The sequence below is a fragment of the Triticum aestivum genome, chromosome 3B, assembly GCF_018294505.1.
Source record: "Triticum aestivum cultivar Chinese Spring chromosome 3B, IWGSC CS RefSeq v2.1, whole genome shotgun sequence".
NCBI lineage: Eukaryota > Viridiplantae > Streptophyta > Magnoliopsida > Poales > Poaceae > Triticum > Triticum aestivum.
In genome coordinates, this window is record NC_057801.1 from 456,454,789 (window position 1) to 456,473,681 (window position 18,893).

Here is an 18,893-nt window from a genome sequence, read left to right on the forward strand (position 1 = left end):
GGCCTCTTGTTCTGTTGGCTGAGCGGTGGCAGTTTTTTCGTAAATATAAGCAACGAAAAGGGCAAGAAGAAATACCGCTTCACTTTTTAAAGGGCTGCGCTCGGGAAGCTGCCCATCGTTGGCTTATCTCAAACGTGAAGGAAGGGGCTGCCGCTGGAAATTAAGCTAATGACAGCTAAACGAGTTCTTTTGGGCTTGAGCTTAATTTTCGCCATAAGCCTCTCATAAGCTTGAAAAAGAACTGAGCCTAAGTACAACCTCTGCAACGCTAACCTGTTGGGCATGGGCATTTTTAGTTATTGTTGGTACTCGACGATTTTAGTTGTTGCTGCACGAGATAAAAAAACGGAAAAAACACAGACAAGCCTACAACGGGTCAGATCCTGGCTTCTAGAGAGAGAAAAAAAAGCTTGTAAAAACAAGCATCATTTAAGCCTACACATGAGAGTTCCTTGCTTGTCAAAGCAAAATCTTAAAAAATCGAGCCTAGAGTTTTAGCCTTCCTACCCCTTGTTTCTGGGTGTTATTTGTCACGAAAAAACAAAACATTGGTGTAATTAGCATACAAAAAAAATATGTATATAAGGGATGTCAAAAATGAAAACAGAGAGACAACAAATCATGTCAACTAGTCCCTCTGTCTCATAATATAAGAGTGTTTTGACACTGCACTAGTGTCAAAAACGCTCTTATATTATGGGACGGAGGGAGTACTTGTTGTGTGATTCAGTCTGTAAGTGAGATACCCAGGTTTTTGTCTCTATCATGATTGTAAAATAATTTACTTTGAGTTCATCTTTTTGCCCCTCCTCCCCTCCCCCCTAACTCAGTTGCATGTCGAGGGTGGACTTACAACTGGATCAGAGTTCGGGAGGGGGGGAGGGGGCAAGTTGCATGTCCAGAGTGGACTTGTAACTGAGTCAGGGTTCGGGAGACAACTTGCATGTCGAGGGTGGACATGCAACTGGATCAGGGTTCGAGGGACGCAACTTGCATGTCGAGGGTGGACATGCAATTGGGTCGGGGGAAATTTGCATGTTGAGAGTTGATTTGCAACTGGGTCGGGGGGTCAGTGCACAATTTGCATGTTGATAGTGGACTTGCAACTCGGTAATGGTTCACGGGGAGGGGAAAGTTCCATGTTGATGGTGGACTTACAACGTGGTCAGGGTTCAAGGGATAAATTGCATGTCGAGGGTGGACATGCAGTGGGCCAGGGGGTTAATTGGAAAGTTGCATGTCAAGGGTGGACATGCAACTGGGTCCAAGTTTTGGGGCAAGTTGCATGTCGAGAGTGGCAATGCAATTTGGTCAGGGGGGTCAACGGGAAAGTTGCGTGTCAAGGGTGGACTTACAACTGGTTCAGAGGCAAGTTGTGTGTTGAGGGTGGACATGCAACTCGGTCGAGATTCAGTAGGCGAGTTGCATGTCAAGGGTAGACATGTAACTCGGTTGGGACAGGATCAGCTGTGTGTCGAGAGTGGACATCCAAGTAGGTCACACGAGTCGTATGTTGATAGTGGACATGCAACTAAGTCGGAAGGGCGAGTTGCATGTCGAGGGTGGACTTGCAACTGAGTCAGGGTTCGGGAGACAACTTGCATGTCGAGGGTGGACATGCAACTGGATCAGGGTTCGAGGGAGGCAACTTGCATGTCGAGGGTGGACATGCAACTGGGTCGAGGGAGGTCAATGGGAAATTTGCATGTTGAGAGTTGACTTGCAACTGGGTCGGGGGTCAGTGCACAGTTTGCATGTCGATAGTGGACTTGCAACTCGGTAATGGTTCGCGGGGAGGGGCAAGTTCCATGTTGATGGTGGACTTACAACGTGGTCAGGGTTCAAGGGATAAATTGCATGTCGAGGGTGGACATGCAAGTGGGTCAGGGGGTTAACTGGAAAGTTGCATGCCAAGGGTGGACATGCAACTGGGTCCAAGTTTGGGGGCAAGTTGCATGTCGAGAGTGGCAATGCAATTTGGTCAGGGGGGGGTCAACGGGCAAGTTGCGTGTCAAGGGTGGACTTACAACTGGTTCAGAGGCAAGTTGTGTGTCGAGGGTGGACATGCAACTCGGTCGAGATTCAGTAGGCGAGTTGCATGTCAAGGGTAGACATGTAACTCGGTTGGGACAGGATCAGTTGCGTGTTGAGAGTGGACATCCAAGTAGGTCACATGAGTCGTATGTTGATAGTGGACATGCAACTAAGTCGGAAGGGCGAGTTGCATGTCGAGGGTGGACATGCAACTAAGTTGGAAGGGCGAGTAGCGTGTCAAGAGTGGACATACAATTGAGTCAGGGTCGAGTGCCAAGTTGCGTGCCGCGGGTGGACACGTAACTTGCATGCTAACGGTGGACATGTAAACTAGGTCAGGAGGTAAGATGGATGTTGAGGGTTGACATGCAACTAGGTCAACACACATTGTGTGTCGTGGGTGGGCACTCAACTGGGTCGGGGTCAACACAAGTTTAGTGTCGAAGGTGGATATGGAAACTAGGTTTGTTGAGTTGTTATCGACAATGGACATGCAGTCAAGGTCGAGTGGCAAAATTTGTGCTTCTAGGGTGGACATGCAACTGTGTCGGGTTAAGTTTCAGGTCAAGGGTGAACATGCAACTAGGTCGGGACGAGGATGAGGGATGAGCATGCAACTGGGTCGGTTCAGTTTCGGGTCTAGGGTGGACATGCAACTGGGTGGGGCGTGTTTGCGTGTCGAGGGTGAGCATGCGATTGGGTGGAGGTGAGTTGTGAGTCGTGTGTGGAAATGCAAGTAGGTCAAAAACGTGAGTTGGGTGTCCAGAATGGACATGCAACTGGGCCAAGAGGTGAGTTGTGTGTAGAGGATGGACATAAACCTGGGTCAGTTGGCGAGTTGCATGCCAAGAGTGAACATGCAACTGGATCGAAAGGGCGAGTAGCGTGTCCATGATGTACATGTAACTAAGTCGAATGGGCGAGTTGCTTACAACATCTCCCTCAGAGCCAAACTAAATAAATAAATTATTAAATCATGACAACAGAAACGGTGCAGTAAAATGCGCACAACCTTCTAGAAGTACTATGATTCTACATGCGATTGATGGATTAGTCTTGCCTAACCTCAAGCTAGCTGCACTGCTACACCATTACCCGTGATACCCTCACCCCCCTCTCCCCTTCAAGAAGAAAAAGAATAAAACTAAACAACATAATAAAAAAATTGCACACAATATATACAGAAATTACTTTTTTCAATAATATGCAAGAATGAACATATAAAATGGAATTTTGCAAAAAAGATGTTTTCTAAGCATAATTAATTAGCGGAATGGTATTTCCCTTAAAGAATAAAATTAAATAAAATATTGAAAGGGAATCAAAATAATGGACATTTTTTAAGGTAAAATGAATTAGTGGCATTGATATTACCCGGCTCTGGCAAGGGAGGGGTGGTGACGGTGGTGCGCCTTCGGCTCGCAGTGCTTGTACTCGTCACTAGGTGGTCTACGATTTGGATGTAATTTTTATTATTTTTAGTGTTCATTGCATTGCTATGACTGAAAATGAATAGATCGAAAGTTTTCCCACAAAAGAGAGATATTACCCTTTAAGAAGAAAGAATAAACTAAAAGTTCAAAATAATGAAGTTTTCGAAGAAATGAAATAGTGGCATTGTTATTACCACAGAAACAAAAATAAATAATGAAAAAACTAACACACAATTTACACATAAATTTCAACTTTTATAATATATACAAATATGCATATACTAGTGAAATTTTTCCAAAAAAAGGTTTCCTAAGAAGGAAAGAATTTGTCGCATTCGTATTACCCTTAACAAAGAAAGTAAAAACACAAAAGAGCGAAATGATGAAGTTTTCTAAGAAAAAATGAATTAGCTCAATTGTTATCAGCCTTTACAAATCAATTAAGATAAAAAAGAAATATTGAGAAAAATTGCATACAATTTACACAGAAATTGCACTTTTTTATCACATGCAATTATAAGCATATAATAATGGAAATGTTGAAAAAACAAGAAGTTTCCTAAGGATTATTAACTTAGTGACATTTGTATTACCCTTCAAGAAGAAAGAAAATGAAATGAAATCTAAAAAAATCAAAATAATGAAATTTTCTAAGGAAGAATGAACTAATGGCATTGGTATTAACATTTGAGAAGCAATAGAATGGAAATAATCCAAGACAAACAATGACAATATTTGCATGCAGTTTACGCAGAAACTACACTTTTTATAATATGCAAGAATAAACATATAATAGTGAAATTTTTGCAAAAACAATTTTGTAAGAAGGAATGAAATAATAGCATTTGTATTACTCTTAAAGAACAGAGTAAAGTAACACTAAAAGAAAACTAAATCAAATTAATGATTTTTTTCTAACGAATATTGAATTTGTGGCATCCGTGTTACCATTTAAGAATATATAAATGAAAAAAAAAGAAGTTTTCTAACAAAGATGAGTTAGTGCATTAGTATTACCCTTCAAGAACAAAGAAAATAAAACATCTCTAAAATAAACAATTTAAAATTTTCACAAAATTTATGCTTTCCAAAATATGCAAAAATAAGCATATAATAATGGAATTTCTCGATTTCAAGTTTTAGTCAACTTACGCATAGCTAAAGTGATACGAAGGCACGGTTGCATCCTGTTATGCTCATTCCAATAACTAGATAATGCCTCGCACGCTGCTGCGGAATTTTTCAGTAATGAACTTATCAGAAAATAAAATTAGAATATATGAGAATAATAGTGCACCACATTCAATCTAGAGGTAAATGGAAGTGGATGCATGTTATATTGTCTTGTGACATTCAAGTTCAATTATTAACTAAATAAAAATAAATATTAATAATGTGGAGGGCTTCATGTGCTTGATGTTTTTGATGTGGAGGGCTTGCATGTGGTGGAAAATGAAAAGTGAAAAGTTGAATGGTTGCATGACACTTGATGATGTGGATGGCGTGCATTTGGTGAAAAGTGAAACATTGATTGGTTGCATGGGCTTGATGATGTGGATAAACTTGTATGTCCATTTAAAGGGAAGATGACATGCGTGAGGAATATATGATAAGGTGGATAAGCTGCATGTTAAGAAAAATAAGAAGGTGGGGATGAACTTATTAGGGTGTGGCTAGGTCTCAGTCGATTGATATTTAACCAAGTCTCAGTGAAGTCACATACTCCCTCCATTCCATAATGTAGTGCTCCTGCGTTTCCCGAGATCCAAATTTGACCGTAAAATTAACCAACGAGACCGACAACGGCGGGAGCAAAAATTATACCACTAAATTCGTATTTTTAATAGGAATTCAGTGATATTTTTTTTGCTCCCGCCGCGGTCGGTCTTATTGGTTAAATTTACAGTCAAACTTGAATCTTGGAAAGCGCAGGTGCACTACATTGTGGCATGGAGGAAGTAATATGCTAGAGAGAAAAGGGAAAACTGGAAAAAAAATCACAGATCTCAATGTAAGATCTCACGGATATAGCATCGACTGGGACTTATCAAGTCTCAAGACTTAGCGAGACTAAACTTATTAATAAGTATATAAGATAAGATTCAGCACTCAATACGGGTTGGTTGGAAAAGATGATCAAGTGTCAAGGACTCAATACTCGTTGCACGAACCAAATGCTATTTTAATTGCAAAGATAAAAGAACCAATGCTATTTTTAGAAAATCGCACTAATACATGCAACCGTGAACAGTCTGCGGTCTGCGACAGTAGCATCGTTTGCTGAAGAACAGGAAAAAAAATTATGGGCAGCAGTCCAAGGTTAGGAGGAAATCACTCACCACTTGGCAAAAATGGACATGAGCTATGAGGCAACTCCCTTTCGCTCCTCACGTTCATCCACCATATTCGCGTACGTCCTCCAATATTCAAAGTAGACATAGCCTTCTCCTGAACAAGTTAATCCTCCCCTTGACCTCGGAGCGCCCAATAATCCTCGACGCCGGCGCGCGATGGCAAGGACGCCGGCCTCGGACGACGACGACGATGGCCCGCCCACCTACACCGTGGCACGCGGGACTCGCCGTGACCCCCGGCTCAAGGACCTCGGCATCTCCTGCATGCTCAACACGGAGGTGGCCGCGCTCCTCGCCGTCATCCGCCGTCGCCCGGACCCCTACGCTTACCTCCCTCCGGCGGTCGCCGCTGCGGAAGAGGCCGTGTTCGCAGGCCTCATCCAGTCCCTCAAGAGCCTCCGTGCCCTCCTCTTCCAGCCCCGCCACGGCGCGTGGCGCTGCTCCGACCCGTCCATGTACCTGTCGCCGTTCCTCGACGTCGTGCAGAGCGAGGAGGTCCCGCCGGCGGCCACCGGCGTCGCCCTGTCGTCCGTGCTGAAGATCCTGCGGATCGACGTGTTCGACGAGTGCTCGCCGGGCGCCCGGGACGCGATACAGGCCATCCTGACCGCGGTCACCAACTGCCGCATAGAGCGCATCGCGGACGCCGGCGCCGAGGAGGCCGTGCTCCTGCGCGTGCTGCAGGTGCTCGCCGCGCTTCTCCGCGCCCGCGCCGCGCCTCTCCTTTCGGACAGCGCCGTGTGCACCGCAGTCAACACGTGCTTCCAGGTGGTGCAGCACGCGGCCAGCAGCCGCGGCAGCGAGCTCCTGCAGCGCACGGCTCGACACTGCATGCACGAGATCCTGCAGGCCGTCTTCGCCCGCCTGCCGGACATCCGCGAGGATGCTGAGGACGACATGTCCGTCACCTCCGCGGCAGGCTTCGGCGCGCGGTGCATGGTTGATGTCTTCAACTTCCTCTGCTCGCTGCTCCTCAATGCCCCCGACATGGTGATGACGCCCGAGGGGCACGGCGCGTTCACCTCCGAGGAGGACGTGCAGCTCTTCGCCCTGGTGCTGCTCAACTCGGCCGTGGAGCTCGGCGGCGAGGCCATCGGCAAGCATCCCAAGCTCTTGCGCCTCATCCAGGATGATCTTTTCTACCACTTGATCTACTACGCCACGGAGTGCAGCCCTCTGGTCCTCTCAATGATCTGCAGCACAGTTCTCAACCTGTACAACTTCTTGCGCAGGTATGCTATGCACCCTTAATTATGTCATCCGAGTCTGTTGTCGCTCCTGTTTTGAATGGCATCTTGTTCCAGGTTCCTCAAGCTCCAGCTGGAAGCGTTCTTCATGTACGTGATACTTCGAGTTGGCGGCGGTGCGAGCGGGCTGCAGCTGCAGGAGGTGGCGATCGAGGGGCTCATCAGCTTTTGCCGGCAGCCAACGTTCGTGATCGAGATGTACGTCAACTATGACTGCGACCCGCTGATGCGCAATGTCTACGAGGAGGTGGGCAAGCTGCTGTGCAAGGCGGCGTACCCGCTGTCGAACCCGATGACGACCGTTCAGCTCCAGGCGTTCGAGGGCCTCGTCAACATGATCACCACCATCGCCGACAACGTGGAGGTCGAGAAGGCCCCGGACCAGGAGGCGTACAACGTGGAGATCTCCGAGTACCGGTTGTTCTGGTTGGAGCGGTGGGACTCGAGCGACGACCATGGCCACGAGACCTGGGTGGACTTCGTCCGCAAGCGCAAGCTCAAGAAGAAGAAGGTGGCCATCGCCGCCAACCACTACAACCGCGACGAGAAGAAGGGCGTCGAGTTCCTCAAGCTCTGCCACCTGGTGCCCACTCCGCCGGACGCCAAGAGCATGGCCTACTTCCTGCGCTACTCGCCGGGCCTCGACAAGGTCAAGATCGGGGAGTTCCTGGGCGACCCGGACGAGTTCAACCTCAAAGTGCTCAAGGAGTTCACCGACACCTTTGACTTCACCGGCTCCATCCTCGACACCGCGCTCCGCACCTACCTGGAGACGTTCCGGCTGCCGGGAGAGTCGCAGAAGATACAGCGCGTTCTGGAGCACTTCTCGGAGCGCTTCTACGAGCAGCAAACGCAGGAGGTGTTCGCGACAAAGGACGCGGCCTTCATCCTCTGCTACTCCGTCATCATGCTCAACACCGACCTGCACAACCCCCAGGTGAAGAAGAAAATGTCAGAGGATGACTTCATCAGGAACAACCGCGCCATCAACTCCGGCAAGGACCTTCCCAGGGAGTACCTGTCCGAGCTCTTCCACTCCATTGCGGTGAACGCCATCACCATGTTCAGCCAGGGCGCCACCAACGTGGAGATGACCACCAGCCGGTGGGCAGACATCGTGAAGCGGTCGCGCTCCATCGAGCCCTTCACGCCCTGCGACTTCAAGCACAAGCTCAGCCGTGAGGTGTTCATTGCTGTCTCCGGGCCGGCCGTCGCGACATTTGCCGCCATATTCGACTACACGGATGACGAGGAGATCCTGAACCAGTGCGTGGAGGGGTTGATCTCCGTGGCACGCATTGCACGCTACGGGCTGGAGGACGTGCTTGACGAGCTCCTCTGCTGCCTCTGCAAGTTCACGACGCTGCTGAATCCCTACGCCACCACGGAGGAGACCATCTTCACTTTCAGCAATGAGCTCAAGCCGAGGATGGCAACGCTGGCTCTCTTCACCATCGCCAACAGGTTCGGCGAGTCGGTGCGAGGCGCTTGGAAGAACATCGTCGACTGCCTGCTCAAGCTCAAGCGGCTCAGGCTGTTACCCCAGTCGATGGTGGAACAGGACGGCAGCGTGTCCAGTCGTTTAGGCCCTCGCCCCAAGTCAGATTCAGCCGCCATTTTCCCCTCGTCGCACCGTGGCGCCGGGACAAGCCGGCACGTGTCCGGCATGATCGGGCGGTTCTCGCAGTTCCTGTCTCTCGACGGCTGTGGCGAGTCGCTGCTCTGCGTCGGCAACGAGTTCGAGAACAACCTCAAGATCATCCAGCAATGCCAGATCGGCAGCATGTTCACGGAGAGCGGGAAGCTGCCTGACGAGTCGCTGCAGAACCTTGGGCGGGCGCTCATCTTTGCGGCCGGTGGCAAGGGCCAGAAATTCAGCACCCCGATCGAGGAAGAGGAGACCGTGGGCTTCTGTTGGGATCTCATCTTGCTCGTCTCCCTGGCCAACCTTCAGCGCTTCGCCTCCTTCTGGCAGCACATGCACGACTGCTTCACGGCCGTGTCCATGCTGCCGCTCTTCTCGCCGTGCCCTTTCGCCGAGAAGGCCATCGTTGTGCTCTTCAAGGTCGCCGTGAAGCTGCTCCCGGGACAGGCCACCCCCGACCGCCTCGCTGAGGAGCTCATCTGCAAGTCCATCAACCTCATGTGGAAGCTTGACAAGGAGATCCTCGACACGTGTTGCGAGGGCATCTCCGAGTGCATCGTGAAGCTCATCATGGAGCACGCCGGGAGCGTGCAGACGCCGCTCGGGTGGAAGACGCTGCTGCATCTGCTGTCGGTCACCGGCCGCCACCCGGAGACCTTCGACCAGTCCGTCGCCGCCATGATCAAGCTGATGAGCGACGGGGCGCACATCTCGCGGTTCAACTACGCGGCCTGCATCGAGGCGGCCTTCGGTTTCGCCGCGCTCAAGATCAGCCCCCTCGAGATTAGCACCAAGATCCTCGAGCTGATGGCCGAGTCCGTCAACTGGCTCGTGCAGTGGCACAAGTCTGGCTACTCTGACCCGGGGAGCAGCAGCAGCAACAGCTCGTCGTCGGTGGAGGACGCGTCGCGCATGGGCAACCTGGCGACCAACATGTTCATCAAGCTGGCGGAGACGCTGCGCAAGACGAGCCTGGTGCGGCGGGAGGAGATCCGCAACCAGGCCGTGACGGACCTCGGCCGGAGCTTCTCGCTGGCCGCCGCGGGGGACCTGGACTTCGGCCCTGCGGGCTGCCTGGCGTGCTTTAACCTCGTCATCTTCGCCATGGTGGACGACCTGCACGAGAAGACTCTCGAGTACTCCCGGCGAGAGGGCGCGGAGCGCGAGACGCGGAGCATGGAGGGCACGCTCGCCGCGGCGACAGAGCTGCTGGCCGACGTCTTCGTGCTGTTCCTGGGGACGCTGGCGCAGGGGCCGGGCTTCCGGACGTTCTGGCTCGGCGTGCTGCGTCGGATGGACACGTGCATCAAGTCCGACCTGGCGGCCGGCGGCGGCGCCGGCGTGATGCAGGAGCTGGTGCCTCGGATGCTCAAGAGGATGATCGTCGAGATGAAGAACAAGGAGGTGCTGGTGCAGAGAGAAGGAGATGAGCTCTGGGAGATCACCTACATCCAGATCCAGTGGATTGCACCTGCCGTCAAGGAAGAGCTGTTCCCCGAGTAGTTAACTACCTACTAGTTCACCTCACAGAATAATGTTCCAACTTTGAAAGAACAGGAAAATTAGATTCATACTGTACTTTTGTAGGGCTGAATTACCTGTTAGCTTTGTCGTGTGTAGTTTCCAGTTTGACGGCTTATCTGCGTCTGCCCATTTTCTGGTGCCAACTTACCATGCCACAAGCTTGAACAATGATCGTTCGGGGATAATAAGCTTTACAAAGAGTGTGCAATTTGCACCAACTTTAAATCAGAGAAAATAATAATAAGGCAGTTAATTACTCAATTCCACAAGCTTTACAAAGAATATGTGCAATTTGCACCAACTTCAAATCAGAGAAAATAATAAGCGAGACAACAAGGAATCAAAGACTTGAAAGAACAAAGAATGACTCAAACTGGGCAAGTACAGCTGCAAACTAGCACTAAAATTAGCCAAGCTTATATTGGTCAAATCACATGTTATTGATCCATATTAATTTTCATCCACGTGGTCATCCCTAAGTGGGGAAAATACAACAATTACGTAATCACTGATATTTTGTTCAGCTTCACACGAGTGATACAAAAGATAATTATACAACAAACTACACGGGATGTCAACAGATTGAGTTAAACTCGGATATATGACAATCCTAATATCTAACATTACCAATCGTAATTAAGGCTACCGGATCCAACTATTGACATGAAATCCCCATTTTGTGTCTGAAACACCTTGTGGATCCAACTATTGACATGATATCCCAGCTTTGTTCCTGCATCGCCGAGATTAAACAAGTCATCTTCCATGTTCAAGTTCTGGACTGTTTAAATTCTACAGGATAGAAACCAACATTCTATTAATCTGGATAAAACAATGTGATTAAACCACGTGTGCAAAAAGGTAAGGACCTTTCACCTGTTAAAAACAAAAATATGGACATGGCATATTATTGATAATATTATGACAATGATGTGGGATTTTCACTGCAACAGGGACTTCCATGAATTATTTGGTCAACATCCAACATCCAGAAGTTAGTAATAGTACTCCAACTTGTTGTATTAATGGTACTCACCAAAAGTTAGGAATTATAATCGACTACTTGTACATATGTTACAAAAGGGTGTGGTAATAATTGATAGTTGCAGTTCATGACACCAACTAAAAGCTACTCACAGGGTTGCATTCAAACATGTCAATCATAACCACACAAAGCAACAAGCTCCAAGGCTCCATGCAAAGTTGGAACTTCTAGTTTCCAAGTGACTCCCACATCACCAAGGATTTATTAGCACCAACCAAAGATAGAGGTAAACTAAGTATCAAACATAAAGGAACAGTATTTCAACGTGCATACTGAAGTAGCACCCCGACAGAAAAAACTGTATTGAAGAGTGAAACTAAATAAATCGCTAGATAACAGAGTATAGCTCAAATTTCGGATACGCGTGTACTGCTTAGAAAATTTCTAATTTTGTGGTAACTTGTAACAAACACACTCAGTCTTTTCCATTTAAAGTATGGAAACAAATAACCAGCTTGCGAAGAGGATTATCCGTCTTCCCGTCATTTGACAAAAACTGAGGTGACACACTTCTCAAGAAGATACTATCTCGAGTACGTATCGTAGTGAAGTATAAACAAATGACAGCCTTCATGCTGGTGCTCCAAGATGCAATAACATATATTGTGATTTTTTTTCGAACTTCATTTTCTTCACGAATACGGTTGTAAAGGGAAAGTGCATATTTGGGTAACATTAGGGCCGTAAATCAAGCTCAACGAGTGCCATCTAGGCATAGATAGAGGCCATAAGATTCAGAGCGTGCAAAAGAAGGCCGACAACATATGCATATCGAATCTTTCATAGTCGAAAGCCGCAAACGCAAGTCAACATGTGACCTAGAAATTCCAATAGTATAATATCTTTCCTATATCTTAAATGAAGTCCTGGTGGTGGTGCACGATAGTTGGTGGGCTCTGGCTTGTTGAGGTCGCCTTGCGGTTGGGCAGCGGCGTGTGGGCCATGGCAGTTGTTGGCATGGTTGGCGGCAGCGGCGTGCGTCTTTGATGGTGATGGTGTGGGGGTGCCAGAGCCTTGGGTCAAAACACAGCTCCACCTTGCTTGCCATCGACAATGAAAGCGCCCATGGGCGTCGTTCCCCTCCTTGGAGGCGTCGTTATGGGTGCTCTGGCTCATCTCCCGCCATCAAGGGTTTAGTTTCTGCGAGCAAAAGCTCAAGTTCCAGGTTTTTGCTGGAGCGGGCGACTGTGGTGTCCTAATCGCTTCCTCCTTGGAGGCGCCTCTCAGGAGGCCATGGCCTAGCCAGATGAGCTTTTGCTGTGCTGAGCTGTGCTGACAGCATTCGGTCGCATGGGTGACTAAGCCATTGGCTCGGTTGGTGTGCGGCCTTGGCTCCGGATTTCGTCATCTAGTGAAGGGTGCCGACGCTGGTCCCTTAGGTGGCAGAGCTGTCTGCTGGCTTGGTGGGCGGCCTCATAGCCCATGTGAAAGTAGGAGTGGTGGCTCCAGATTTTCATCTTCATGGGAAGGCTGCCGGCTTTGGTCACTTGGGTGACAGTGTCGTGGGCCGGCCGGGTGCCCGACCTCGGGGCTGGCGTGTGTTGCTTAGGGTCATAAGTTGGAGCGGCGGCTCCAGATATGGTTGCGGTGTTTTAGGGTGTCTTCTCTGGTTACTAGTGTGTGCCCTTGAGGCTGATGTGGATGCCAGAGCGGCGGCTCAGGAATCTGCCGTTGCGTTGTAGGGTGTCGCTCTGGTCACTTGGGTGGCAGAGGCGCTGGCTCGTTTGGTGTGGAGCCTCGGAGCTGGTGTGTGCGCGTCTCGCAAATGTATCGGTTTTTGGCCAGATTTCCTTATTAACTGGTCAATTTTTTTCTTAATGAAAAGGCAGAGCTCTCGCCGGCTTCTTGAAAAATATCTCAAATAGAATTTTGAATAACTCGATGGTACCAACACAGATTTAACCTAGCATATATCTCCAACAACTCATAGCTGGTCTCATTCTCCTATAACAATGTAGGCAGAGCTCTTGCCGGTTGCTCGAAAAATATCTCAAATAAATTTTTGAATAACCCGATGGTAGCAACACAGATCTAACCTAGCATATCCTATATACCTAAGAGGATTCATCCCCACTATCTTATTTATCTTGACATGCAACCTAGCCACATCATCATGTAGGTCCATCAAATAGTGCATCACCACTAACTCAATTATCTTAACATGCAACTATGCCAACTCACCATGCCACCATGCATGTTCCACTAGATTTAATTCTCTCAACATGCAACTATGCCAACTCACCATGTCATTATGCATGAAAGAACTCACATTAACATGCACCATGCATGCTACTCATATTCAATAAATATTCTACAAATATAATAATAAAGTGTATGTACTTTAGTTTCTATTCTCATATTGCTAATACAAATACTAAAGTTTCATACTGCCAAATCTTATAGAAATAAGTGCATCCAATTCCTGCAGCAACGTGCGGGGTATCATCGCTGATCTCATTCTCCTATAACAATGTAGGCAATTTTAAGGCAAGGTTTGGTACTTAGACATATTTCATTATAATTACCATAGTCATTGGCTGCTGTTGGTGTCATCTAAATCATCAATACACTAAGGCAATTAGATGTGCCTTCTCAAAGGATTTCATTTTCCTTGCACGGACCTAACATCAACCACATTATAATTCTCCTAGCATGCTCCTTCTAATATATGTGGATACAGATTATACCTCAAACAAAATTTCGAACAAACCATAAATGCAAGACCCTACAAAATAATCAAAGGTGTCATATCAAGGCTCAACCGCTCAGGATGCTAACATGGGTGTATAACTAATAGACCTATCAAGTACAGCTGGTCACATCTATTTTACTTTCTTGAATGATGTGTTGAGTTCTCTATATGAAATTAAAGATAGGCACCCACCATGATATAAGCATGAGGAATGCAACATAATCTAAATACAATGCTATGGAACATGATTTGGCCCACAATTTGTCATCTTGGATGAAATGAACCAACCTCATTTGCTGAACTCGTACGTGCTGGGCTAAGGAGAAGCATCCAAAGGACCATTGTTCTGCTCCTCAACACCATTGTAATCCTCTAATCTATTGTTAACAGCACCCTCCTTTGCATCCTCCTCCTCAAGACTCGCTATCTCCATTTGTGCCTTCTCCAAAATCTCTCTCCGCCTCACCTCAAGGTCCCTTTGCATATCCTTCCGCATACGATTCAACTCCGCCATGTGCTGCCTCCTGCTACTCTCCACCCTCTCATAAACCTCCCTAAGCCTATGAATTGCCTCTGTGAGAATCGCAAATTCCTCCCCCTGTACTGCGCCAGTCTCGTATGTCTGTTTTTCCCTCAATTGCGCATCTGGCACTGAATTCCCTGGTACCACTTTGCTACATCCAGCGAGCACAAGCTCCCCGACGTCTACACCCCATGAACGGCGTGGCACTGGATGCGTGTCACGGCGCCGCGTCACGAGAGGAGTTAGTGGCGGCAGTAGCGGCGGCGGCGTCGGTGGGCACATGAGGGACAGCATCTTGTCGAAGTATACCCATTTGGAGGGCGAGGGGTTGCTGGAGCGGTGGGCAGCCAGGCGGGACCTCTCCTTCTCCTTCCGAAACATCTTCCTGAGGGTGTCGATGCGGTTGCGGCACTGCGACTCGGAGAAGTATCCCGTGGGGCGGGAGGCAGCGGCGGCTACGATGCGGGAGACCTCGAGCCACTCGTCGGCGCTGAGGCTGCGGCGGCCGTCGCAGGCGAAGCGTTCGCCCCAGGCGTCAAGGAGCGCGAAGGTGGAGTCCTCCGTCCACTCAGGCGTCGTGCGCGGGGCCGGGGCTGAGGGCGCAGAGCGCGGAGCGAACTCGAAGCCGAGCGCATAGCGGTCGGTGCGGCGACGCTTGGAGCGCGGCGAGGGGGAGGCACCGGAGGAGGAGGGCGAGGCAGACGGGGAAGCGGCGGCGGCGTCGTGGTCCATGTGCTGAGCTAGGGTTTGGGCTGGAGCTGTTCGGCGATGTGGATTGGCCGGAACGATTGCGAGTCCGGCGAGGTTAGAATTTGGGAGTAGTGCGATTTTTACGCAGACATCGCCCACTAGTACTTCAACGGAAAATCTTGTGCCCGTCAGATTGGAGATTGTGCGGGCAAGATCGCGAGGAAGGAAATCCTTTTTTGTAAAGGGCGCTGGTAGCTGTCGGTCGACCGGTCCAAATTTCCGCCACATGGTCATTTGATTCTTGTCCCGTCAATCCTTCACCTTTCATACATGTGCATTGTGGGTCAATGAAGTCACCGGCAGCCCCATCGGCCACCGCCACCGTTGCAGCTCATAGTTCGCCTTCATTGCTCACCGCTCTCATTGCAACTCGTAGCTCGCTGCACTCGTTGCAATAGCAATTGTCCGTCCTGACGTAGCAGTTGGTCGCCCTCGTCGTCGGTTGTGGCTCGCCGTCAAGTCAACACACTCGATTGTGACACTTGGAGGACTAATCACGCACAGCATGCCCGACTCCAGGCATCGTTGCTGTAGTACCACACACTCCCCCTTGCAACCATGTCGGTCGTCTCGCAGCCATGGTCGTAGCATACACATAGCCAGCTCCAGCATCCTCAGGTTGTGTTTGCAACATCGCTTTCAACGGGTTCCAGTATCTCCAACTCCACTGATGGTGTGTCCTATGTAGGGGGATGCTAACCACGTCGGCTCCTAGAGGTGGGCTGGGTCGAGGACCCCCAAACAACCAACCAATGGGCCACATTCGCCAAGCCCCATGGCGTATTCAAGATGGAATCTTCCGAAGACTTGATGCATACTCCAAGGCACAAATACAATCTTCGACAAGTGTCTATAAAAGTTGAGGGGTTTAGACCGTTGAGGCAAACTCATTCACTTACGATCTCAAGGTAGATCAACCTATACTCTGTCCCCCATCCATAATCAATACAAGAAATTAGGACATAGGGTTTACCTCTTCGAGAAGGCCTGAATCTGGGTAAATAGCGCGTCTCCTCTCTGTCTTGTTACCATCGGCCAAGGCTACCAGCTCGGAACCCCCTACCAAAGATTTGCTGGATTCGACTCCGGCATTGGTGGCCCATGCAGGTGATGAGTGATATTTTTACACTCATCTACCCTTTCTTTAAACCAAGATACTTCATTAAAACCGATGTCGGTGTCAAAACCGGCGGATCTCGGGTAGGGGGTCCCAAACTGTGCGTCTAGGCGGATGGTAACAGGAGACAAGGGACACGATATTTTTACCCAGGTTCGGGCCCTCTCGATGGAGGTCAAACCCTACTCCTGCTTGATTAATATTGATGATATGGGTAGTACAAGAGTAGATCTACCACGAGATCAGAGAGGCTAAACCCTATAAGCTAGCCTATGGTATGATTGTTGTTCGTCCTACGGACTAAAACCCTCCGGTTTATATAGGCACCGAAGAGGGTTAGGGTTACACAGAGTCGGTTATAATGGTAAGAGATCTTCATATCCGTATCGCCAAGCTTACCTTCCACGCCAAGGAAAGTCCCATCCGGACACGGGACGAAGTCTTCAATCTTGTATCTTCATAGTCCAGGAGTCCGGCCAATGGTCATAGTCCGGCTATCCGGACACCCCCTAATCCGGGACTCCCTCAGTAGCCCCTGAACCAGGCTTCAATGACGACGAGTCCGGCGTGCATATTGTCTTCGGCATTGCAAGGCGGGTTCCTCCTCCGAATAATCCATAGAAGATTTTGAACACAAGGATAGTGTCCGGCTCTGCAAAGTAAGTTCCACATACCACCGTAGAGAGAATAATATTTACACAAACTCAATCTGCTGACGTATTCCGTGGCGTGACATCACACCATGGCCAAGCCTTTATTCGAATCGTTTTTACTGTCCTACCTCAGCGCGTTTAGCGAGGTGGTTTCCTTGGCACGTCTTGTCGAAGCAGAGATCATGTCCCCTGATTTTGGGATTCTCATCAATACGGGCGTGGGTAACCCAACCGCGCCATCAATTACGGCGCTTGAGAGATAAGCGAGTTTTACTAGGCTGGTGGGGACGCATAGCTTCGTCCGTACATATAAGGGGATAAGGATCCACTTTTTCACACACGCCTTCTTCCTCCTTTGCTCATACATTTCCGCGCACTCGACCTCCAGCGCCCAAGTCCGCACATCTCGCCTCAACCTTCCCCAGCCATGTCCGGAGGGGGAGGCAAGTGGATGGTATCCTTCATCATGGAGGGGCACATCAAAAAGCCGCGGAAGGCCGGATACTTGTCCAGCGACATCGGCATCGGCTCCCCGACAAGGGGCAACTTATCCCCACCCCCAGGCCCCATGAGAGGGTGGTGTTCCTCACCCACTTCCTCCGCGGACTAGGTTTTCCACTTCACCCATTTGTCCGGGGGCTCATGTTCTACTACGGCCTGGATTTCCACGATCTGGCCCTGAATTTCATCCTCAACATCTCGGCGTTCATCGTCGTGTGCGAGGCCTTCCTCTACATCCAGCCCCACTTCGGCTTATGGCTGAAGACCTTCAATGTCAAGCCTAAGGTAGTGGGCGGCCGCCAGGCAGAGTGCGGAGGTGCCATGATGGGCAGGATGCCCAACGTCTTATGGCTCGAGGGCTCCTTCGTGGAGACCATAAAGGGGTGGCAATCAGGGTGGTTCTATATCACCGAGCCGCGTGACCCTAAATGGGCAGCGGCCCCCGAATTCCGATCTGGCTTCCCTACACGGCTCACCTCTTGGAAAGAGATGGGCCTGACATGGGGTAATTCGGAAGAGCTGACCGGACTCCAAACCTGCGTCCAGAACTTGGTGAACAAGAAGCTCAAGCTTGTCAACGTAGTCCAGGTCATGCTCATCCGCCGGATCCTCCCGTGCCAACAACGAGCCTTCAACTTGTGGGAGTTTGATCCGGCACAACACCAAACCTTGAGCAAGCTCTTCGACACTACGTACGGAGATGCCTGGAAGGTGCTGTTCAAGGGCGCCAAGGCTCCCGCATCCGCTACCGAAGATCACGGATTCAGCTCGCAGCGTCAAGCCAACGAGGTAAGCTATTTTACCCTTTACAAGACACTTGTTTTTCATAGTTTGACTCTATGCGGGATCTAAACTCCCTTACCTTTGACAGGCCTGGCAGAAGACGTCCGGGCAGGTTAACTATCTGGCTCCCTTGCCAGAAGACCCAGCGGACGCCCGATTGACGGGGCTGCTGGTTCCGGCACCTCACGTGGTGCCGGAGAAGAAGGCCAAGAAGAAGGCCACAGGAACTCGAAGGAGTTCCCGGCGCCAGGTGTTGTCGGACTCATCGTCCGATGACTCCGAGGCGGACTCCTCCCGCGAAGACGACGAGGAGGAAAAAGCGGCCTCTCCCCCAGCGAGGGAAGAGAAGAAAAGGAAGGCCGCCCCAACTGGGGAGGCCGGAGGGTCCAAGAAGGGAAGGACCCTTCCTCCGGACTACTCCACCAACACCGATGACGACAAAGAGGAGTGGCCACCGAGGGCTAAGCCCCTGGCGACATCGTGAGTGTCCGGATACCAGAACAACTCATGGCGTTTCATTTGTCGTATAGACTCTCCTAACGCCGAATATAACCCTGCAGCCCGCCCAAGGATGGGCCCGACGTTTCAACGA

General features: G+C 49.7%; 2 protein-coding genes across 2 annotated transcripts; one reads left to right on the top strand and one right to left on the bottom strand.

The window, feature by feature from the left end:
• Positions 1-5,637: 5,637 nt before the first annotated feature.
• Positions 5,638-10,411, top strand: LOC123070334 (ARF guanine-nucleotide exchange factor GNL2). The gene is made up of 3 exons (XM_044493482.1): positions 5,638-7,053; positions 7,126-8,251; positions 8,756-10,411. Exons 1-3 carry the CDS (start codon positions 5,978-5,980, stop codon positions 10,214-10,216), a joined length of 3,663 nt encoding a protein of 1,220 aa, XP_044349417.1. The 5' UTR covers positions 5,638-5,977; the 3' UTR covers positions 10,217-10,411.
• Positions 10,412-10,632: 221 nt separating this feature from the next.
• On the bottom strand, positions 10,633-15,405 carry LOC123070333 (uncharacterized). Its single transcript, XM_044493481.1, has 2 exons — positions 14,263-15,405; positions 10,633-10,970 (listed from the first exon to the last, which is right to left on the bottom strand). Exon 1 carries the CDS (start codon positions 15,227-15,229, stop codon positions 14,291-14,293), a length of 939 nt encoding a protein of 312 aa, XP_044349416.1. The 5' UTR covers positions 15,230-15,405; the 3' UTR covers positions 10,633-10,970; positions 14,263-14,290.
• Positions 15,406-18,893: the final 3,488 nt, after the last annotated feature.

Bases quoted from the DNA above. Each gene is read 5' to 3' on its own strand.
- LOC123070333 (XM_044493481.1), bottom strand. From the start codon at position 15,229: ATGGACCACGACGCCGCCGCCGCTTCCCCGTCTGCCTCGCCCTCCTCC.
- LOC123070334 (XM_044493482.1), top strand. From the start codon at position 5,978: ATGGCAAGGACGCCGGCCTCGGACGACGACGACGATGGCCCGCCCACC. The intron at 7,054-7,125 runs GTATGCTATGCA...ATCTTGTTCCAG, and splicing joins CTGTACAACTTCTTGCGCAG to GTTCCTCAAGCTCCAGCTGG. The intron at 8,252-8,755 runs GTGTTCATTGCT...CGGTTCTCGCAG, and splicing joins AGCACAAGCTCAGCCGTGAG to TTCCTGTCTCTCGACGGCTG.